Raw genomic sequence first — 22,971 nt, 5'->3', positions numbered from 1 at the left:
AAAAACTGAAGAAACTTAAAAATTTTTAAAAAGTCTAGAGTACACTACCTCAACCAAGTAATCAAGCTTAATAATCATTGTGGCCAGTCGCAGTGGCTCAAGCCTATAATCCCAGCACTTTGGGACGTCAAGGTGGGTGGATCACCTGAGGTCAAAAGTTTGAGCCCAGCCTGACCAATATGGTGAAACCCTATCTCTACTAAAAATAAAAAAATTAGCCGGGTGTGGTGGCATGCACCTGTAGTCCCAGCTACTTGGGAGGCTGAAACAGAAGAATTGCTTGAACCCGGGAGGCAGAGGTTGCAGTGAGCCCAGATCACACGCCACTGCACTCCAACCTGGGCAACAGAACGAGACTCCATCTCAAACAAAAAAACATAAATAATAATAATAGTAATAATAATCAATGTTGTAATCAAACTAATAATCAAAGTTACAGGGGTAATCAAAGTTAATATTAATCAATGTTCTAATCAAACTAATAATCAAATAAAGTTACAGGGGTAATCAAATCAGCATCTTCAATAACGGGACAAACCAAGGTCATACTCCCATGTGATTCACTAAGAAGAAAATGATATATTTTCTTATACAGTACTCCTGCCAAAAATTCACAACCCCAATCCAATCATAAGGAAACATTAGAAAACCCAAAGTAAGGGATATCTACAATATAATTATCCTACAATCTTCAAAAAAATTAATGTCATGAAAGACAAAAGCAAGAACTGTTACAGATTAATGGAGCCTAAAGAGGAAAAAAAAAAATTAAATTAAATGGGTGATCCCAGAATGGATCCTTGGAGCGGGGAGGGGACGACTATAAAGGACTTTATTGAGAAAAATCTGCCTGTGGACAATCACATTGTATTAATGTTAAGTTTCATTGTCATTAATTGCATTACGGTTATATTGTTCTTATGAAATATACCCTGAAGGTATTTGGGGTTAAAGGGACATGATGTCTTCAACTTATTCTCAAATGGTTTATACATGCAGTTACTAAAATAATGAGCATTAAGACTAAGTCTTTCCTTAGTCATTTTTGTCTTAGAATGGTAACTTACTTCGCGTATCATTTCTCCTATTGTTATGTGTTGGTTTATTGGCTTCAGGTTGACATCTTGAGCTGTTCCGGGATCCAGGTCTTTCTTGACTCTCTGATCTTACAACATCTAAGTGGAGTGGTACCCACTTGTGCTTATTAGCTTGAAGAAAACAAAATAAAATCATTTAAGGACAAATGTACAATTTTCACTAAACCCTTGCAATTTAAAAGCACTCTGAACTTTAATCAAATAAGTGAAACACTTAATGTGTATTTTAAGATTATTTGTAAAGAGGCCAGACACGGTGGCTCATGCCTGTAATCCCAGCACTTTGGGAGGCCGTGGTGGGCGGATGACTTGAGGCCAGGAGTTCAAGACCAGCCTGATCAATATGGAGAAACTCTGTACTAAAAAATACAAAAATTATCCAGGTGTGGTGGCACACGCCAGTAATCCCAGCTACTCGGGAGGCTGAGGCACGAGAATAGCTTGAGCCTGGGAAGCAGAGCTTGCAGTGAGCCAAGATCGTGCCATTGCACTCCAGTCTGGGTGACAGAGCGAGACTGTATCTCAAAAAAAAAAAAAAGGCCGGGCGCAGTGGCTCACGCCTGTAATCCTAGCACTTTGGGAGGCTGAGGCGGGCAGATAACCTAAGGTCAGGAGTTCAAAACCAGCCTGGCCAACATGGTGAAACCCCATCTCTACTAAAAATACAAAAATTAGCCGGACATGGTGGCACATGCCTGTAGTCCCAGCTACTTGGGAAGCTGAGACAGGAGAATTCCTTGAACCCGGGAGGCAGAGGTTGCAGTGAGCCGAGATTGTGCCACTGCACTCTAGCCTGGGTAACAGAGACGAGAGTCTGTCTCAAAAAAAAAAAAAAAAAAAAAAAAAGTACATATACATACTATTCCTGTTTAGTAATTGATTCTTAGGCTTTTTTAAAAAAATCAGTTTAATTTAAAATTCTTAGGCTTTAGAATGGGATATATCTGATAAAACGCTATAATGTATACTTTGGAAAGTTAGGCTTCAGGTTTGCAGCACTTTCAGTTCCAGATCACTGCCTAAAACATTAATTTACCCAAGATTTTTACTAATGAAATGAATGAGGTTTCTCAAAATATAAGAGGGAAGAGGGATAAGTATAAAATTTGTTTAACTTGACAGAACTTTTTACAGCTATTATGCATCTTCCTAAGGGAAAAAAAAAACATAAGCAATTTAACTTTTCTTGATGACTAAATGACAATGTAACTAATTATTTGTGGTTATTCTATAGTGAAATTCTGAAGATCATCTATTCATGAATGCCATAGCTCGGGTTTCAAAATGTTCAGTATTTTGCCCAATCTGTATTTTCTTTTTTTTTTTTTTGAGACGGAGTCTCACTCTGTCGCCCAGGCTGGAGTGCAGTGGTGCGATCTCGGCTCACTGCAAGCTCCGCCTCCCAGTTTCCCGCCATTCTCCTGCCTCAGCCTCCTGAGTAGCTGGGACAACAGGCGCCTGCCACCACGCCAAGCTAATTTTTTGTATTTTTAGTAGAGACGGGGTTTCACCGTGTTAGCCAGGATGGTCTCGATCTCCTGACCTCGTGATCCGCCCACCTCGGCCTCCCAAAGTGCTGGGATTACAGGCGTGAGCCACCGTGCCCGGCCCCCAATCTATATTTTCTACAAAAATAAAGACTCATGGCAATGAAAAAACTGCCAAGGTAATTTAAAAATAAATATTAGTGTGCAACTACAATATTGATATCCTATAAATCCTGCAAACTATGGATCAAATGAGGAAAAGTGAATATAAATGCATCTAAAAAGGCTTTTAATCTTATACTATAAATTATGTCAATGAGATTCCTTGACATAAAGAAGCCCTCCTTTTAAAGTCAAAAATCTGTACTCTAGATCAATTAATAGCTTGATTATATGAATTGTTCTAACTACAAAACACTTGGGTTTTACTGTTGACTGACCAGTTTTAATTGAAGCAATTAAAGACAAATTGCCAGGCACGGTGGCTCACGCCTGTAATCTCAGCACTTTGGGAAGCCGAGGCGGGCGGATCACCTGAGGTTGGGAGCTTGAGACCACCCTGACCAACATGGAGAAACCCCGTCTCTACTGAGAAAAAAATACAAAATTAGCTGGGTGTGGTGCCCGTAATCCCAGCTGCTCGGGAGGCTGAGGCAGGAGAATCGCTTGAACCCAGGAGGCAGAGGTTGCGGTGAGCTGGAGATCATGCCATTGCACTCCAGACTGGGCAACAAGAGCGAAACTCCGTCTCAAAAAAAAAAAAAAAAAAAAAAAAGACAAATTTTAGATCAGGATAACAAATCTGTCATCCGTATGGATTCTAGACAGTCAAGAACACTACTTATGTATGTAGGAAGCAGGAAAAAGTTAAGTGACAAAGTAGTTAAGAAATGAGGAGGCCAGGCATGGTGGCGCACACTTCTAATCCCAGCACTTTGGGAGGCTGAGGCAGGTGGATCGCTTGAGCCCAGGAGCTCAAGACCAGCCTGGCCAACATGGTGAAACCCTGTCTCTACAAAAAAAATACAAAAATTAGCCAGGCATGGTGGCACATGCCTGTAGTCCCAGCTACTCAGGAGGCTGAGGTGGGAGGATCACTTGAGCCCAGGTCATCGAGGCTGCAGTGGGCCATGAGCATGCCACTGAACTCCAGCCTGGGTGACAGAGCAAGACCCTGTCTCAAAATTTTAAAATTTAAAAATTAAAAAAAAGAAACAGGAAGAAATTTTTCTAACAATCACTTGTTTGTCTTGTCACTGTTTTTGAGCAATTAGCCTTTATTCACTGTATCAAGTGAATATAATACTTATCCTACACTAAGGATTAGTTATTTATTAAAAAGACAAACTATTCGGCCAGGCCCGGTGGCTCATGCCTGTAATCCTAGCACTTTGGGAGGCCGAGGCAGGTGGATCGCCTGAGCTCAGGAGTTCAAGACCAGCCTGGGCAACACAGTGAAACCCCGTCTCTACTAAAATACAAAAAGTTAGCCAGGCGTGGCAGCGTGCGCCTGTAATCCCAGCTACGAAGGAGGCTGAGGCAGAAGAACTGCTAGAACCCAGGAGGCGGAGGTTGCAGTGAGTCAAGATGGGGCCATTGCACTACAGCCTGCCTGGGTGACAGAGCAAGACTCTGTCTCTTAAAAAAAAAGACAAACTATTCAAGTAAGTGATCAGTCTATGGTAAAAGTTAAAGTGTTAAAGAAATTGGCAACAACTTTACCATTAAATGTTCCCTCCCGTGCCATATCACCTCCAGAGTATCTTGGTTTAATGGTTTCCCATGACACTCAAAATAGAATCGTAACTCCAAGGCCCTGTATACCATGGACATTGTCTATCTATGTCTCTAACCTCATCTCCTGCTACTCTCCCAGAAAATCACCTTGCTTCAGTCACTGACAACTTAACAATTTAAAGCCCTTTTCTGCCTAGAAGCGCCTGAAGACACTTTTACCAAGACTCCGACCACTGAATGAGTATATGCTTTTACAAAGCAGGTAAATCATAAACTGTCCCTAGACACACGAAAAGTTCAGAAAAGAAAATGGAAAAGGATATGAAGACAATATTTTTATTCCTTCAAAGTGTAATTTTGACAGGCGACTGCTATGAGGGAAAAGGTTGAATAAAATTATTCTCACTTTTATTTATTTATTTATTTATTTATTTTTTTTTTTGAGACAGTCCCGCACTGTCGCCCAGGCTGTAGTGCAATGGCGCGACCTCGGCTCACTGCAACCTCCACCTCCTGGGTTCAAGCAATTCTCCTGCCTCAGCCTCCCGAGTAGCTGGGACTACAAGCACGCACCACGAAGTTCGGCTAATTTTTTTTTGTATTTTTAGTGGAGACAGGGTTTCACCATGTCCCCTGACCTCAAGTGGTCCGCCCGCCTCGGCCTCCCAGAGTGCTAGGATTACAGGCGTGAGCCCGGCCTATTCTCACTTTTCTCTTAGGAAAAAAATGTATTTAATTTTCACAGTACTCCCTAAATATAGGAAGCAGTTCCAATGCAGATCTAAAAGAACAATAATTGTCACACAACTTTCCAAGAATGTATCTACAACTGTACCTCTAAGTGGAACTCCATTCCATTTTCTTGCATAGAATACAAGTTATATACAAAAAGGAAAGTCTAATAGTTCAGAAATGTTGCAAAAGCAAATGAGTTACCACTGCAGATTGTTTATCCTGAAGAAATACAAACTATACATTTTTGACTACCAGAGATCAGTTAATGAAATTCCTCATCACAACTTTCTTCAAAAACTAAAATCAAAATAAAGATATGGACAAACTGACCTCTCTTTCGTTGATTACTTAACGGAGCCTCATCCTCACTGACGTTTTCACCAGGACCATTTAATTTTGTTTCCCGGTTTTCTTTGCTCTCACTGTTACTTCTCTTTTCAACCTTCTCTTCTTTTTCTTTTCTATTTTGTGGCTTTTTATTTCCTTGGCTGAGGACACTCTGAAACTGCAAAAAGGTTTTCAGAATGAAATGATTTCCATTAATATTTTCACTAACATACCCAAAAATTTGTAATATACCTAACCTAAAATTGCAAAACAAATGACAAAAACTGTTATCAAAAGCAAAAAATTACTTTTCAAAAGACAGTTAAAAGTAAAGCTGCAGACTAGGAGAAAGTATTTGCTAAGTATTTGATAAAGAACTTTTATCTAAAATACATATGAACTTTCAAAACTCAGTAACAAGAAATCAATATCGTCTTTTTTTTTGTGGGGGCGGGGGCAGGGGGACAGAGTCTTACTTTATTGCCCAGGCTGGAGTGCAGTGGCACGATCTCGGCTCACTGCAGCCTCCACCTCCTGGGTTCAAGCAATTATCCTGCCTCAGCCTCCCTAGTAGCTGGTATTACAGGCACATGTCACCACACCTGGCTAATTCTTTTTTTTTTTTTTTAGTAGAGAGGGGGTTTTGCCATGTTGGTCAGGCTGGTCTCGAACTCCTGACCCCAAATGATTCACCCTCCTCAGCCTCCCAAAGTGCTGCGATACAGGCATGAGCCACTGCACCCAGCCTTCCATTTTTTTAAATGGGCAGATTGATCAGATACTTCATCAAAAAGATATACTGATGGCAAATCTATGAAAAGATTATTGCATTCATTCATCAGAAAAATGCAAATTAAAACTGCAATGGGATACCACTCCACATTTATTAGAATGGCTAAAATATTTTTTGAAACTTGACTATATTATGGGTGAATAAAGATGGGTTCGGTGGCTCACACCTGTAATCCTAGCACTTTGGGAAGCCAAGGCAGGTAGATCACTTGAGCTCAGGAGTTTGAGACCAGCCTGGGCACATGGCGAAACCCCATCTCTACAAAAAATACAAAAAAATTAGCCAGGCGTGGTGGTGCATGCCTATAGTCCCAGCTACCTGTGGGGCTGAGGTGGGGGGTCACTTGAGCCCAGGAGGTCAAGGCTGCAATGAGCTGAGATCATGCCACTGTACTCCAGCCAGGGTGACAAAGTGAGACCCGGTCTCACAAAAAAAAAAAAAAAGAGTGAGTAAAGATGTGGAGTAACTGGAATTCATGTACACTGCTGATAGAAGGGCAAATTCGGCAGTTTCTTAAAAAGCTAAAACAGGTAGCTACTATATGATCCAACCTAGTTACATATCCAAGAAAAAATGAAAAATTTTCCACACAAACGTTCATATAGCAGTTTTATTTGTATCAACCAAAACGTAAAATTAATCCAAATGTCCATTAACAATAGGCGAATGGACAAACTGTGTTACATCCATACTACTCAGTAAGAAAAAGGAATGAACTGCTGACACACAAGTAAATCTCAAAATAATGCTGAGTAGAAGCCAGGAAAAAAAAGAGTACCGACTGAATGCTTCCACATATATAAAATTCTAGAAAATGCAAATCTCAAATATAAGATTACCTCTTAAGAATACAACCAGACGAGGCCGGGTGTGGTGGCACACGCCTGTAATCCCAGCACTTTGGGAGGCCAAGGTGGGTGGATCACCTGAGGTCAGGAGTTCGAGACCAACATGGCAAAACCCTGTCTCTATCAAAAATACAAAAATTAGCCAGATGTGGTGGTGTGTGCCTGTAATACCAGCTACTCAGGAGGCTGAGGCAGGAGAATCACTTAAACCCAGGAGGCGGCGGCTGCAGTGAGCTGAAATCCCACCACTGCACTCCAGCCCGGGCGACAGAGCAAGACTCCGTCTCAAAAAAAGAATACAACCAGATGAGGGAAATGTGATGAATTAAATTAGGTTATCTGAAAAGCGGGTCAACTATCAAAAGGATAGCTGCCACGTTTACAGCACCTCTTTATCAATGTATGTGATTTTATACAAATATAAAAATTTGATTACAATTTATAATATGTCTTCATTATTAAAGAAATAACAGGCGAGCTATGGTGGCTAATGCCTATAATCCCAGCACTTTGGGAGGCTGAGGCGAGCCAATTGCTTGAGCTCAGGAGTTTGATACCAGCCTGGGCAACATGACCAAACCCCCATCTCTATAAAAAGTTTAAAAATCTGCCAGTGTGGTGGCACACACCTGTAGTCCTAGTTACTTGGGAGGCAAAGGTGGAGGATCACCTGAGCCTGAAAGGCCAAGGCTGCAGTGAGCTGTGATCACATCACTGCACTCCAGCCTGGGTAATGGAGTGAGACCCTGTCTCAAAGAAAAAAAAAAAAGAAAGAAAGAAATAATAGGTTAGGTTAAGCTTACCATGAGTAAAGCTTAAGACAACAAGTTCATTACTAACGTTACTGGCAGCATCAAATAATAACTGCAAATTAAACTAACAAAAATGTAATCTTCTTGATGAATAAAGTTTTTAAATCTGTTCCTCAGCCAGAATGGTGGCTTGCACTGTAATCTCAACATTTTGGGGGGCTGAGGCAGGAGGATCACTTGAGCTCAGGAGTTGGAGACCAGCAAAATCCTGTCTCTATGAAAAATACAAAAATTAGCTGTGCACAGTGGTGCGTGCCTGTAGTCCCAGCTACTCTGGAGGTCGAGGTAGGAAGATCACCTGAGCCTAGGAGTTTCAGGCTACAATGAGCTGTGATCACACCACTGCACTCCAGCCTGGAGACAGAGCAAGACCCTGTCTCAAACAAATAAAAAAAATCTGTCCCCCAGTATGACAATTCTTTACATTTTAAGTAAAATAAAATTCTGCACGTTGAAATGAATATATATTCCTTTCTTTAAAAAAAAAACTTTAAAATAATACTCACTCCAGTGTTCACTAATTCACTTGGTGTTGGCCAATTCTCCATATCACTGAAATCACTAGCCTAAGAAGTTAACAAATAAGTGTTAGGTCTGCAAATTAGTTTTAGAAATTTTAAGCAGGAAAAAAACATTTTCTAAAAGTAAAAGGAGTTTTAATAATCATTTATATTCAGTTATATGCAGGCATCTGCCAAATTAATCAAAAAGTTTCCGCAAACAATAGAATATTTTGAAATAAGAATGGCTTAATCTTATGATAAAACTTTCACCACTATTTAATAACATTAAATTGAGTTATACATGATAACAAAGGCATATATAGAGATTTGGATAAAGGTTATGATTTTCCATAATATTAACTTTAATCTAATACCAATAATACAATTAGAAGAAAAATACACTTACAATAACCTAAGAGTTCTTAGCCTCAAGTTTCAAAAATCAATACAGTTAAGAACTATTTCCTATGAAGAAACATACCTTGTTGGATTTCTTTGTCTTGAGCTTTCCTGCTTTTATAATTTTGAGGGAACGGAACTCTAAAGAAAATATATAGAATTGTTTTTACAACTACTTCATTCAGTAAATTCAACAAAATAACTATTATGTCAATTTCAGTAAATCAGTATAATCATCATTTCCAACCAAAATCCAAGGTTCTGAGACTCAAATTCCTAGCAAAAAATCCATTTGACACATAGATTCAAGGTGATCTTCAGTCTTCAAATCAAGAAGTAAGAAATATTAACAGTGTTGCCGAGCGCAGTGGCTCACGCCTGTAATCCCAGCACTTTTGGAGGCTGAGGTTGGTGGATCACCTGAGGTCAGGAGTTCGAGACCAGCCTGACCAACATGGAGAAACCCTGTCTCTACTAAAAATACAAAATTAGCCGGGCACAGTGATGCATGCCTGTAATCCCAGTTACTCAGGAGGCTGAGGCAGGAGAATCGCTTGAACCTGGCAGGCAGAGGATGCGGTAAGCCGAGATCTTGCCATTGCACTCCAGCCTGGGCAACAAGAGGAAAACTCCGCCTCAAAAAAAAAACAAAACAAAACAAAACAAAAAACACAGTGTATTACACTGAACAGACAGAACAATCCTTTCATTAACAGAATATAGGCTGGGCCTGGTGGCTCACACCTGTAATCCCAGCACTTCGGGAGGCCAAGACGGGCGGATCACTGGAGTCAAGAGTTTGAGACCAGCCTGGCCAACATGGTGAAACCCCCATCTCTACTAAAAATAGAAAAATTAGCCCAGTATGGCGGCACATGCCCATAGTCCCAGCTACTCAGAAGGCTGAGGCAGGAGAATCACTCGAACCCGGGAAGTGGAGGTTGCAGTGAGCCGAGATTGCACCACTGCACTCCAGCTGGGGCGACAGAGCTAGATTCTGTCAAAAAATATATATATATATAACAGGAGAAAATTACAAATACAACTTTTTTTTTTGAGACAGTCTCTTTATTTCTGTCATGCTGCTGGTAAGAGTATGAGGTAGTATTTCTTTCTTTCTTTTTTTTTTTTTTTTTTTGAGACAGAATCTTCTCACTCTGTCGCCCAGGCTGGAGTGCAGTGGCGCAATCTTGGCTCACTGCAACCTCCCCCTCCCGGGTTCAAGCCATTCTCCTGACTCAGCCTCCCAAGCAGCTGGGATTACAGGCACCTGCCACCACGCCTGGCTAATTTTTTTGTATTTTTAGGAGAGACAGGGTTTCACCACGTTAGCCAGACTGGTCTCAAACTCCTGACCTCAAGTAATCCGCCCACCTCAGCCTCCCAAAGTGCCGGGATTACAGGCATGAGCCACAGCGCCCAGCCAAGGTAGTGTATCTTTCAAGGGTAATCTGTCATCTAAAATGTATATAACTTTTAATAAAAGAATTCCATTTTCAGGAAATCATCTAGGAATCAAGAAAAGGTACAAAGATGTCTATATAGGATGTTCAGTGCAACTTTGTTGATGATCCTATTTAAACAGCCTCTATGTAATAATACACAAAATACTACATAACTTTTAGAAATCAGACAAAGCTGTATATGTATTGACATGGAAAGAAGTCCACCAGGTTTTAAATATAATTTTATATATACAGGCCAGGCTCAGTGGCTCACGCCTGTAATCCAAACAGCTTTGGGAGGCCAAGGTAGGTAGATCTCTTGAGGCCAGGAGTTCAAGACCAGCCTGGCCAAAATGACGAAACCCCATCTCTACTAAAAAAACAAAAATTAACCAGGTGTGGTGGCACATGCCTGTAATCCCAGCTACTTGGGAGGTTGAGCAGGAGAATCACTTGAATCCAGGAGGTGAAAGTTGGAGTGAGCTGAGATTGCACCACTGACTGCACTCCGGCCTGGGCAAGAGTGAGACGCTGATTCAAAAAAAAAAAAAAAAAAATATATATATATATATATGTACAGATTACAGGTAAAAGAAGCCTAAGAAAGGAAATTTTTCACTTCTCATGTTTTAACATGGAGGAAATCACGCTGCATGTCATTAGAGAACACCTAAGACTGAAATAGCAAGCCAGTTTAGGAAATTGTTTTAAATTAAAAAAAAAAAAAATTAGCCGGGCGCGGTGGCTCAAGCCTGTAATCCCAGCACTTTGGGAGGCTGAGGCGGGCGGATCACGAGGTCAGGAGATCGAGACCATCCTGGCTAACACAGTGAAACCCCGTCTCTACTAAAAACACAAAAAAATTAGCCGGGCGTGTTGGCGGGCGCCTGTATTCCCAGCTACTCGGGAGGCTGAGGCAGGAGAATGGCGTGAACCCAGGAGGTGGAGGTTGCGGTGAGCCGAGATCGCGCCACCGCACTCCAGCCTGGGGGACACGGAAAGACTCCGTCTCAAAAAAAAAAAAAAGAAAAAAGAAAAAAGAAAAAAAAAAAATTAGTTGGGCATGGTGGTGTGCACCTGTAGTCCCAGCTACTCAGGAGGCTGTGATAGGAGGATTGCTGGAGCTCAGTAGTTCGAGGCTACAGTGAGCTATGATCACATCACTGCACTCCAGCCTGGATAACAGAGTGAGATCCTTTCTCACAAACAAACAAAACACCCTGCAAATTTAAGCTACTATAAATATACATGAACAAGCATGGGATCTACATATCTCCATTTTTCAGACATCATCAGTAAGACAGACACTATATACCAGTACATCTTTTTTGAGCGTTATTTCACGTCTTTAAAATGTTATTCTTAGGCCGGGCACAGTGGCTCACGCCTATAATCCCACTACTTTGGGAGGCCAATGCGGGCAGATTACCTGAGGTCAGGAGTTCGAGACCAGCCTGGCCAACATGGCAAAACTCCGTCTCTACTAAAAAACACAAAAATTAGCCAGGCATAGCGGCGGGTGCCTGTTATCCTAGCTACTCTGGAGGCTGAGGCATGAGAATCGCTTGAACCCAGGAGGCAGAGGTTGCAGTGAGCCGAGATCGCACCACCGCACTCCAGCCTGAGGAACAGAGCGAGATCCATCTCAAAAAAATAAATAAATAAAATAAAAATAAATAAATAATAAAATGTTATCCTTAAACCCTGGGACCTACAAGGAAATAACTGTAAACAGATAAAGAAAATAATATATTTTTAAGGGCTAGGATACTTTAAACAAAAGCTACAACACAACAGAGCCTATTTCACTCAGCTTAATTCTTATGACCATAATCTTTTGGCAAAATTTTAATTAAGAAAATGCACTGATGATATCAATATTTCACATTTTATCATATTTAAGGGAAAACGTGGTAAAACTTAGTGCTTTTTAAAATGTGAAAGAATGGCTGGGTGTGGTGGCTCATGCCTATAATCCCAGCACTTTGGGAGGCTGAGGTGGGCAGATCATCTGAGGTCAGGAGTTCAAGACCAGCCTGGCCAACATGGTGAAACCCCGTCTCTACTAAAAATATAAAACCTAACTGGGCGTCGTGGTAGACGCCTGTAATCCCAGCTACTCGGAAGGCTGAGGCAGGAGAATTGCTTGAACCCAGGAGACGGAGGTTGCAGTGAGCCGACACAGTGCCACTGCACTCCAGCCTTGGAGACAGAATGAGACTGTCTCAAAAAAAAAAAAAAAAAAAAAAAAAAAAAGTGAAAGAAGACAATTCTCAAACTCTAATAGTGGGAGTATCAATCTATACAGTTACTTTAAAAAGCAACTTGTGAAGGCCAGCATGGTGGCTCACGACTATAATCTCAGCACTTTGGGAGGCCGAGGTGGCGGATCACGAGGTCAGGAGATCGAGACCATCCTGGCTAACACAGTGAAACTCCGTCTCTATTAAAAATACAAAAAATTAGCCGGGCATGGTGGTGGGTGCCTGTAGTCCCAGCTACTGAGGAGGCTGAGGTAGGAGAATGGCATGAACCCAGGAGGCGGAGCTTGCAGTGAGCCAAGATCACGCCACTGCATTCCAGCCAGGGCGACAGAGCGAGACTCTGTCTCAAAAAATAAAAAATAAAAATAAAAATAAAAACATTAAAAAATAAATAAAAAGCAACTCATAAACTAAAAAATGCCCTATAACCTAACAATTCTACTTCTCAGCATCTACCCTAGAGAAAGGCACACATGGATATAAAACATATGTATAAAAATGTTCAGTTTCTTCTAGATACAAAAATGAAAAAAATCAAGATGATGAATAGGTAAATCTCTAAATCAACTATGTCAGCCATATTTAGGACCACTCCTTAGCTATTTTTTTTTTAAATTGAGATGGGGTTTCACAATGTTGCCCAGGCTGATCTCAAATTCCTGTCCTCAAACCCTGGTCACTTTGGTCTCCCAAAGTGTTAGGATTACAGGTATGAGCCACTACAGCTGGTCATCCTCAGCCTTCTTTTTTTTTTTTTTTTTTTTTTTGAGACGGAATTTCACTCGTTGCCCAGGCTGAAATGCAATGGCACCATCTTGGCTCAATGCAACCTCTGCCTCCTGGGTTCAAGCAATTCTCCTGCCTCAGCCTCCTGAGTAGCTGGGATTACAGGTGCCGGCCACCACACTCGGCTGATTTTTGTATTTTTAGTAGAGATAGGGTTTCACCATGTTGGCCAGGCTGGTCTTGAACTCCTGAACTCAGGTGATCTGCCTACTTCAGCCTCCCAAAGTGCTCGGATTACGGGCATGAGCCACCATGCCCGGGCAGTCCTCAGCAATTTTTAAAAGGAGTTTAGATTTAGTAAATTATCTTTTCTTTTTTTTTTCGAGACGGAGTCTCGCTCTGTCATCCAGGCTGGAGTGCAGTGGTGCGATCTCTGCTCACTGTAAGCTCTGCCTCCCAGCTTCACCCCATTCTCCTGCCTCAGCCTCCCAAATAGCTGGGACTACAGGTGCCCGCCACCACGCCCAGCTAATTTTTTTTGTATTTTTAGTAGAGACAGGGTTTCACCGTGTTAGCCAGGATGGTCTCGATCTCCTGACCTCGTGATCCGCCCACCTCAGCCTCCCAAAGTGCTGGGATTACCGGCGTTAGCCACTGCGCCCGGCCTCAGTAAATTATCTTAAGGTGACATGAAAGTTTTTCATTTTTGTAAGGAGAATATATTGACGCATTTTTTCTATATAACTTACTTAAAATGGTATTCCATTAGGGTAACAACAGTAAGCTTACTTGAGGTTTCTAGGAACCAAACAGGAGAAAATAGTGTTGATGAACCAAATAGTAGGAGAAAAGAGGTTGATGATGAACACAGGGTTCGAGAAAAATAAGAATGAAAAAGACAGAAAAAAATCAGTATTTTTTAAACATTATATTGTTATGAGTAAAAGAATGGAAATTATACTAGAATACTGATGTTTAATAGGCAAAAAACAACCATAACTACAAGTAAGGGATTAATTAACCCATATCGTGATTTTAATAAGAGAATCTGCACCCCTTCCGTCTAGCGGCAGCCATCAGGTAAGCCAAGATGGGTGCATACAAGTAAATCCAGGAGCTATGGAGAAAAGCAGTCTGATGCCATGCGCTTTCTTCTGAGAGTCGGTTGCTGGCAGTACCACCAGCTCTCTGCTCTCCACAGGGCTCCCACCCCACCTGGCCTGATAAAGCACACCAACGGGGCTAACAAGGCCAAGCAAGTTTACGTTATATATAGCATTCGTGTTTGCCATGGTGGCCGAAAACACCCAGTTCCTAAGGGTGCAACTTATGGCAAGCCTGTCCATCATGGTGTTAACCAGCTAAAGTTTGCTCAAAGTCTTCAGTCTGTTGCAAAGGAGCGAGCTGGATGCCACTGTGGGGCTCTAAAAGTCCTGAATTCTTACTGGGTTGGTGAAGATTCCACATACAAGTTTTTTGAGGTTATCCTCATTGATCCATTCCTTAAAGCTATCAGAAGAAATCCTGACACCCAATGGATCACCAAATCAGTCCACAAGCATAGGGAGATGCATGGGCTGCCATCTGCAGGCCGAAAGAGCCATGGCCTTGGAAAGGGCCTTAAGTGCCACCACACTATTGGTGGTTCTCACCAGGGAGCTTGGAGAAGGCGCAATACTCTCCAGCTCCACTGTTACGGCCAATATAAGTAAAGTTTATAAAATTCATACCTAACAATTTAGGACAATCATGTCTGCTTACAGGTATTATTTATCTGTTAAAACTAGTCTGCAGGCCGGGCGCGGTGGCTCATGCTTGTAATCCCAGCACTTTGGGAGGCTGAGGCGGGCGGATCACGAGGTCAAGAGATCGAGACCACGGTGAAACCCCGTCTCTACTAAAAATACAAAAAATTAGCCGGGCGTGGTGGCGGGCGCCTGTAGTCCCAGCCACTCGGAGAGGCTGAGGCAGGAGAATGGCGCGAACCTGGGAGGCGGAACTTGCAGTGAGCCGAGATTGCGCCACTGCACTCCAGCCTGGGCGACAGAGCGAGACTCCGTCTCAAAAAAAAACAAACAAACAAACAAAAAAACTAGTCTGCAGACTGTTTCATGAATGCTTTGTCAAATTAAGAAAAGTTAAAGTGCAATAATGCTTGAAGAGAATAAGTGATGGTCTATCTTCTTTCTAATTAGATAAACTTTTTTGTCTTTGCTTTATCTTGTTAGGGGGGTTATATGTCAGTGTATAAAACATACTCTGATATAATAGATTTAAAATAAATTCTTTAAAGGAGGGGAAAAAAAGAATCTGCCAGGCCAGGCTCACACCTGTAATAGCAGCACTTTGGGAGGCTGAGGTGGGGGGGAATCCTTTGAGGCCGCCAAGAGTTCAAGACTAGGCCTGGGCAATATAGTGAGACCCTGTCTCAAAAAAAATAAAAATAGCTTGAGTTCAAGAGTTCTGAGACCAGCCTAGGCAAAATGGCAAGATACTGTCTCTATTTTTAAATTTAAAAAATAAAAATAAAATAATTTGCCAGGCATGGTGGCACATGCCTGTAGTCCTAGCTACTTGAGAGGCTGAGGCACGAGGATCCAGGGAGGGCCCAGGAGTTCTAGGCTGCAGTGAGCTACGATTGTGCCACTGTACTCCTACTCTAGCCTGGGTGACAAAGTGAGACCCAGTCTCTTATAAAAAAAAAAAAAAAAAAAAAAAAAAAAAAGCCGGGTGTGGTGGCTCACGTCCGCAATCCCAGCCTTTGGGAGGCCAAGGTGGGTCAATCATCTGAGGTCCAGAATTCAAGATCAGCCTGGCCAACATGGTGAAACCTCATCTCTACTAAATATACAAAAATTATGCAGGCACGGTGGCAAGTGCCTGTAATCCCAGCTACTACTCAGAAGGCTGAAGCAGAAGAATCGCTTGAACACAGGAGATGGAGGTTGCAATGAGATTGCTCCATTGCACTCCAGCTTGAGCGACAAGAGCGAGGCTCCATCTCAAAAAAAGGAGGTATCCAAAATAAAAGTAATACCAAGTCAGGACACAGATGGGAGAAGTTCCTTCTGGTCTCATGACTAAATTTCAAGATAAAAGGCCTCTTGGGTAGGTAGCAACTTTGGCTGAAGAGTGCCTTATCTGGATTTCTAGAAACAGCAACATATGATCAAAATCATCCTAAAAGTGGAAGAAAGTCTTTCACAAGGGCCGAGGCATCAAGAATCTGGTTCACTTAGATCTGCAGGTTGTAATGTAGAGAAAATTCATAATTTCTGTCCTGAAATACTCTCCCCTGTGTTTCCTTTGTTTCTAACTGTAGTAATAAACTTCCTGGCAAAATTCTGTGGATGGAATTCCTTTACCTCATTAACACAGTGACAGTAAATCCGAGTTTGAGCAGGATAGACCTGATTTAAGTCTGTTATTTCAATACAATTATCTCTCTCAAAGAGCATCCTGTTTTGTAGAATTACACAATTTATATAGTATAAATTATACAATCACTAACAGATAACTAATAGATTTAGAGATACCCACTGAGAACTTTAAACAACCTCTGGTCCTATTTCTTTACTTCTTAAGTTGCAAATTTGCTTAAGAAAATAGCCTGAGGCCAACCATGGTGGCTCACCCCTGTAATCTCAGCACTTTGGGAGGCCGAGGTGGGCAGATCAACTGAAGTCAGGAGTTCGAGACCAGCCTGGCCAATGTGGTAAAACCCCATCTCTAGTAAAAATAAAAAAAATAATAATTAGCCGGGCAACCATGGTTGCGCACACCTGTAGTCCCAGCTACTCAGGAGGCTGAGGCAGGAGAATTGCTCGAACCTGGGAGGTGAGGGGTTGCAGTGAGCCAAGATCGCGCCATTTCACTCCAGCCTGGGTGACAGAGCAAGACTCTGTCTCAAAAAAAAAAAAAAAAAAAGACAAGAAAACTGAAAGCTCGGCCAGGCGCGGTGGTTCACACCTGTATCCCAGCACTTTGGGAGGCGGAGGTGGGAGGATCACCTAAGGTCGGGAAGTCGAGACCAGCCTGACCAACATGGAGAAACCCCGTCTCTACTAAAAATATAAAAATTAGCCAGGCATGGTGCCGCATGCCTGTTATCCCAGCTACTTGGCTGGCTGAGGCAGGAGAATCGCTGGAACCCAGGAGGTGGAGGTTGCGGTGAGCAGAGATCACACCATTGCACTCCAGCCTGGGCAACAAGAATGAAACTCCGTCTCAAAAAAAAAAAAAAAGGCAGGTCGTGGTGGCTCACGCCTGTAATCCTAGCACTTTGGGAGGCCAAGGCCGGCGGATCACGAGGTCAGCAGATCGAGACTATCCTGACTGAGATGGTGAAACCCCGTCTCTACTAAAAATACAAAAAATCAGCCAGGCATGGTGGTGGGCGCCTGTAGTCCCAGCTACTCGGGAGGTTGAGGCAGGAGAATGGTGTGAACCCGGGAGGCGGAGCTCGCAGTGAGCAGAGATCGCACCACTGCACTCCAGCCTGGGCCACAGAGCGAGACTCCGTCTCAAAAAAAAAAAAAAAGAAAGAAAGAAAATGGGAAATAGAAAGCCGCTAGGCAGGGTGGCTTACACCTGTAGTCCCAGCACTTTGTGGGGGCCGAGGCAGGAGGATAGCTTGACCCCAAGAGCTCAAGACCAGCCTGGACAACAAAAGGGGCCCCTGTTTCTACAAAAAAAAAAAAATTAAAAATAACTGGCCAGGCATGGCTAATTCCATGGAATGACATGCGTGCCTGTCATCTCAACTACTTGGGATGCCAAGGCAGGGGAATTGTTTGAGTCCAGGAGCTCAAGGCTGCAGTGAGCTATGATCTCACCACTGCAATAGAGCAAGACTATCTACCTATTTAAATAAACTAATGTAAAATTTACTTATTTAAATAAATTAAATAATATTAAATAAATATATAAATGGAAGCCAAGGCAGCCAGGTTATAAGTGGCACTCTGGTATTATGAACCAGAAGAGATGAGTCTATCCATGCTACTCATTTATAATGCCCAGAAATCTTGCCAGAAGTCAACTAGCTAGTTAGTAACCAAACCTGCACTAGAACCCAAGTCTCTCAAAACAGTACGTTTCTACACCTCAATCTCTTTTATCTAAGTTACTTAAGTTATTTAACTGCAAATAGACTGTGGTCCTATTTCTTTACTCCTGAAGTTGTAAATTTGCTTAAGAAAATAGAAAGCCTGATTATGTCTGTAATCCCTGCACTTTGGGAAGCAGGAGGATCGCCTGAGGCCAGCAGTTCAAGACCAGCCTAGGAAACAGAGAGACTCCATCTCTTGAAAAAAAAAAAAAAAAAACTAGACAGAAGACAACTAGCTAAAAGAAAGAAAGAAAGAAAGAAAGAAAGAAAGAAAGAAAGAAATTGTGGGAGAATGGTGCAGAGTCAGTGTTGGGAAGAGACCATGGTTACTACACTATTACTACACTATTCCAGGTCTGAAAGATGGTCTTCCTGCCAGTGCAGAACGGATTCCATCCAAAGACAGAAAGAGTTGCCTACACAAGACAACAGCAAAACTGAAATTTCCATGAACGATACCACACAACTAGTATCACAGTATTCTTAATCTCCAGTGAAGACTGGAGAATGAAGGCACCAATAGGTTAACTGTTAAATATTTTTCACAGGTCATTTGCAATTAAAGCTCCCAAGGCTTACCTTGACAGTTTTTAAAGTTCTATTATCGTTATTATTTTAAACGTGGTCTTGCTATATTGCCCAGGCTAGAATGCAGTAGCTATTCACAGGCACTATGATAGGACACTACGGCCTAAAACTCCTGGGCAAAACTGATTTTTCCTGCCTCAGCCTCCCAAGGAGCTAAAACTACAGGCACATACTACCATGCATGGCTTCAAAGTTTTAAAATTATGATACTGGTTTTATGATCAACAAAGAGTTCCTACTTGGTAATTCACTGAATGTATTATTGTCTGTAAGTCTAGAAGTAGAGGGGTGAAACAGCAAATAAGATGATTCACTAGGGTTTTCTTTCTTTGCTAAATTTTAGAGTGCTTGCCACTGGGCTTTAAAAAAGAAAAACTTTATGAGGTCTTTACTTAACCATGTTCTCTTTAGTTAGTAATAGGAGTAAACAAACAGCTCTTTACAGCAAGGAAGGAATTATGCCAATATGAAATCCGGAGCAAACTTTTTTTTCTGCAAGTGTCAAAATTTATCAGCAATTAATGAGGAGTATTTCTGTGCAAAGGCAAAAGAATCAATTAACTCAACCCTCTTTGGAGAGTTCCTCTGAAGAAATGTTAACATAACATAATGGGTGCTTGTAACAATCACCGTTTTTTTTTTTTTGGTTTTTTTTTGGTTTTGAGACAGTCTTGCTCTGTCACCCAGGCTGGAATGCAGTGGCTCAGTCTTGGCTCACTGCAACCTCCGCCTCCCGGGTTCAAGCGATTCTCCTGCCTCAGCCTCCTGAGTAGCTGGGATTACAGGCATGCACCACCACATCCTGCTAATTTTTGTGTTTTTAGTAGAGACAGGTTTCGCCAAGTTGGCCAGACCGGTCTCGAACTCCTGACCTCAGGTGATCCACCCACCTCGGCCTCCCAGTGCTGGGATTACAGGCCTGTGCCACCGCGCACAGCCAATCGCCTTACATTTATACCACCTCTTCATTGCATTTGATCCTCACAAGCCAGTAAACACGCTCAAATATTTCCTATTCTACTGCTAACCTTTAATTTTAAGTAAAAATGAAGACTTGCAATTAAACAGCTGTCACTTGCATATAAAAAGTTCAACTCATTTACAACTTAATTTAGAAAGTAGAAGATACAGTTTTTTGGGGTTTTTTTTTGAGACAGAGTTTCACTCTTGTTGCCCAGGCTGGAGTGCAGTGGCACAATCTCGGCTCACCGCAATCTCTACCTCCCGGGTTCAAGCGATTCTCCTGCCTCAGCCTCCCAAGTAGCTGGGATTACAGGCATGCACCACCACGCCCGGTTAATTTTGTATTTTTAGTACAGACAAGGTTTCTCCATGTTAGTCAGACTGGTCTTGAACTCCTGACCTCAGGTGATCCACCCGCCTCGGCCTCCCAAAGTGCTGGGATTACAGGCGTGAGCCACCGCGCCCGGCCAGATACTGCTCTTTGTCATGGTTTTTATTTCCATTTTAACTTTTTTTTTTTTTTTTGAGAGTGGGTCTCACTCTGTCGACCAGGCTGCACTGCAGTGGCGCGATCTCGGCTCACTGCAACCTCCACCTCCCGGGTTCAAGCGATTCTCCCTGCCTCAGCCTCCCAAGTAGGTGAGATTACAGGCGCCTGCCACCAGGCCTGGCTAATGTTTGTATTTCTGGTAGAGACGGGGTTTCGCCACATTGGCCAGCCTGGTCTCGAACTCCTGACCTCAGGTGATCCGCCGGCCTCGGCCTCACAAAGTGCTGGGATTACAGGCGTGAGCCACCGCGCCGGCCCATTTTAGCTTTCTTAAATTGCAGTTACTACAATCAAAATAAAGCACCGAGGGCCATACAGCATTGGTCAGCATTCAAATACAGTGGCATAATCTTACCTCCTCTAAAGGGAAGGAGAGCTGACAATGTTAGAAAACCATTTACCTAACGTGCAATCCGCGCTGGCATGTCAACTATCCTATTTCAATTATTTTCCAGCACACTTATAACTTAAAGCACTTTTTTTTAAAATTATACTTTAAGTTTTAGGGTACATGTGCACAACGTGCAGGTTAGTTACATATGCATACATGTGCCATGTTGGTGTGCTGCACCCATTAACTCGTCATTTAACATTAGGTATATCTCCTAATGCTATCCCTCCCCCCTCCCCCCATAAAGCACTTTAAAAACCACATTTAAAGTCTCATTTTCAATATGACTGCTTAGCAGTGTTTTGAAAACCTTGAGATTTTCATCTTATTTCACAATAAAAGACCACAAATAGCGCTTCCACTTACGAATAAATCCCCTTGCTCTGACTTGCTTCAATCCTTTTTTTTATTAAAAAAAAAAAAAGTCTACCAAAACTTTCCCATACGAAGCACTGCAGTATCTAAAGTTAGCTACTTTCCCAAGTCACTAACACGTGGGGACAAAACACAATCGCAACCGCGCCAGCAGGGCTGCGCCGCCAAGCTACCACCTCCGTGCCCCCATCAGGCAAGGAGAACCTGAGGTCCCACCTCTTCCTGCCGCTCCCTTCCCAGATGCCCATGTATGTAAATAGGCAAAGTGAATGACACCTTGGAACAAATTACCTCCGACTGACAGGGAGGGGAGGCCTGCCGTTACCCAGGCCCGGTGCCCGCTACCGCCGCCACGCGCCGGCAAGTCCCGCAAGTCGCCCCTGCCCGCACCCCGCCAGTGCCCAACGCAGAGCAACCACAGACCTGCCTCCAGGGTTTCCAGCGGGGGCGGTGGCGGACCTGTAGTGTTTGGGGACAGGTGCTGGGGAGGCTTTTTGGTCCAGGGATTTCTCTTAGGCGGCAGCGGCGGCGGCTGCCGCTTTTCCGCAGGGCCAGCTGCCGCCTCTTCCCGGGCGTCCTCGGCTGGCGGATCCCGCAGCAACGGCGGCAACGGCGACGGCGGCGGCGGCGGCGGTGGCGGTGGTGGCGGCTCCCCGCCAAAAGGGCCCCCCGGCCCACGCGCCTTGTGCGCCAGGTGCAGCGCCAGGGGCCTCACGGGGACAGCCGCCTGGGGCACGCTGCGTCCCAGCACCAGCGCCGGCGACGGCTCTCCCCGCGCCCCAGCGTTAGTGGCGGCCGCGGCCCTCTCCTTCCTCGCCGCCTCTTTGCCCTCACGTTCGGGCGGAGGCGGCTGCTCGGCCGGCCGGTTCGCCGCGGCCAACAGCGACTCCCTGTCTGCAGTCACCGCGGGCGGATCCTCCCGAGAATGGGCGGCGGGCATCGGGGCGCGAGCAGACATCGTCCCTCTGCCCCAGCCGCCCCAGCCGGGGTGGCCCCGAGGCCAGGGAGCCCGACTGCCCGTCTCTCCGCCGGGACACCGACCGGCTCCAGCTGGGGGCAGACAACCCGAGAGCCCGGCGGCCGTGGCCGCCGCCGCCGCCGCCCGCCGAGGCCGCGCAGCGCCCGGCGTGACGCCCCTCCCCGCACCGAACGGAGCGCCAACCGCCCACCGGCCCCGTCCTCTCCGCGACGCACGCCCGGAGCCCGCCACCACGCGCCAGGAACCGCAGCCGGGAGCCGCGAGCCCTCACCTGGCGCAGGGCAGCCGCGGAGGCGCAGCACGCCGAGGCCGAGGAGCTTTACCGGAGTTGGAGAAGCGCGAGCAACCAGAGCCACTAACTGCCCGCGGAGGCGTGGAGACGGCGAGAAGGGGCGGCCCGAGAGCACGGGGCGGGGCCTCCCTGAGGAGCGTGACGTGGCTACTCACCGGCTCCTTCCCTCGTCGGACCTCCCGCGGGAGCTGACGGATTCGCCCGCCCAGGTGCCACCCGGCCCGAGCGCCTGCCCCGCCCCAGCGGCCCTCCGAGTGCGAGGGAGGACGAAGGGGACGACTCCCGGCTCACTGGCTGAGGCCGCCCCGACTGCAGGCTCAGGGGCGGGGCGCGCACCAGGCCTCTGTGGCTCGCGGCTGGCTTGCGGCCTGCCCCCGCGGCGACGGCGGCCAAGGGCCTGGGCGGGCCGCGCACATGGCGCCGGGAGGACCGGGCGCTCGATTTGCCCTTAGGCCCTAAAGCTGGGTCGCAGCTAGGCTAAGGGAGGGGACGACCCCCGGCCTGGGGCAGCTCCCCAAGTGAAGTGGGCTCCCGGGCCGGGCCGCTTGTT

General features: G+C 44.5%; 1 protein-coding gene and 1 pseudogene across 5 annotated transcripts in view; one reads left to right on the top strand and one right to left on the bottom strand.

Annotated features, from left to right (window-relative positions):
• The window catches only part of LARP1B (La ribonucleoprotein 1B), a 153,688-nt gene extending 131,090 nt beyond the window's left edge, over positions 1-22,598 (bottom strand). For 2 of the 5 annotated variants that reach the window (XM_032146896.2, XM_032146939.2), the window contains exons 1-5: positions 22,401-22,491; positions 8,821-8,879; positions 8,343-8,402; positions 5,387-5,561; positions 1,068-1,208 (exon numbers count right to left, since the gene is read on the bottom strand). In XM_032146896.2, coding sequence (XP_032002787.1) covers positions 1,068-1,208; positions 5,387-5,561; positions 8,343-8,384 — 358 coding nt within the window. In that variant the 5' untranslated portion in view covers positions 8,385-8,402; positions 8,821-8,879; positions 22,401-22,491. Of the gene's footprint in view, positions 1-1,067; positions 1,209-5,386; positions 5,562-8,342; positions 8,403-8,820; positions 8,880-21,573; positions 22,224-22,400; positions 22,492-22,576 lie in introns of those variants that run through there. The other 3 variants (XM_032146888.2, XM_032146930.2, XM_032146902.2) reach the window with 2 other exon arrangements.
• On the top strand, positions 14,264-15,198 carry LOC116463854 (large ribosomal subunit protein eL15-like; annotated as a pseudogene).
• Positions 22,599-22,971: the final 373 nt, after the last annotated feature.

Source organism: Hylobates moloch, unplaced genomic scaffold, assembly GCF_009828535.3.
Source record: "Hylobates moloch isolate HMO894 unplaced genomic scaffold, HMol_V3 SCAFFOLD_3, whole genome shotgun sequence".
Lineage (NCBI taxonomy): Eukaryota > Metazoa > Chordata > Mammalia > Primates > Hylobatidae > Hylobates > Hylobates moloch.
Note: the sequence above shows the minus strand (reverse complement) of the source record. Positions and strands in the feature narration are given on the sequence as shown.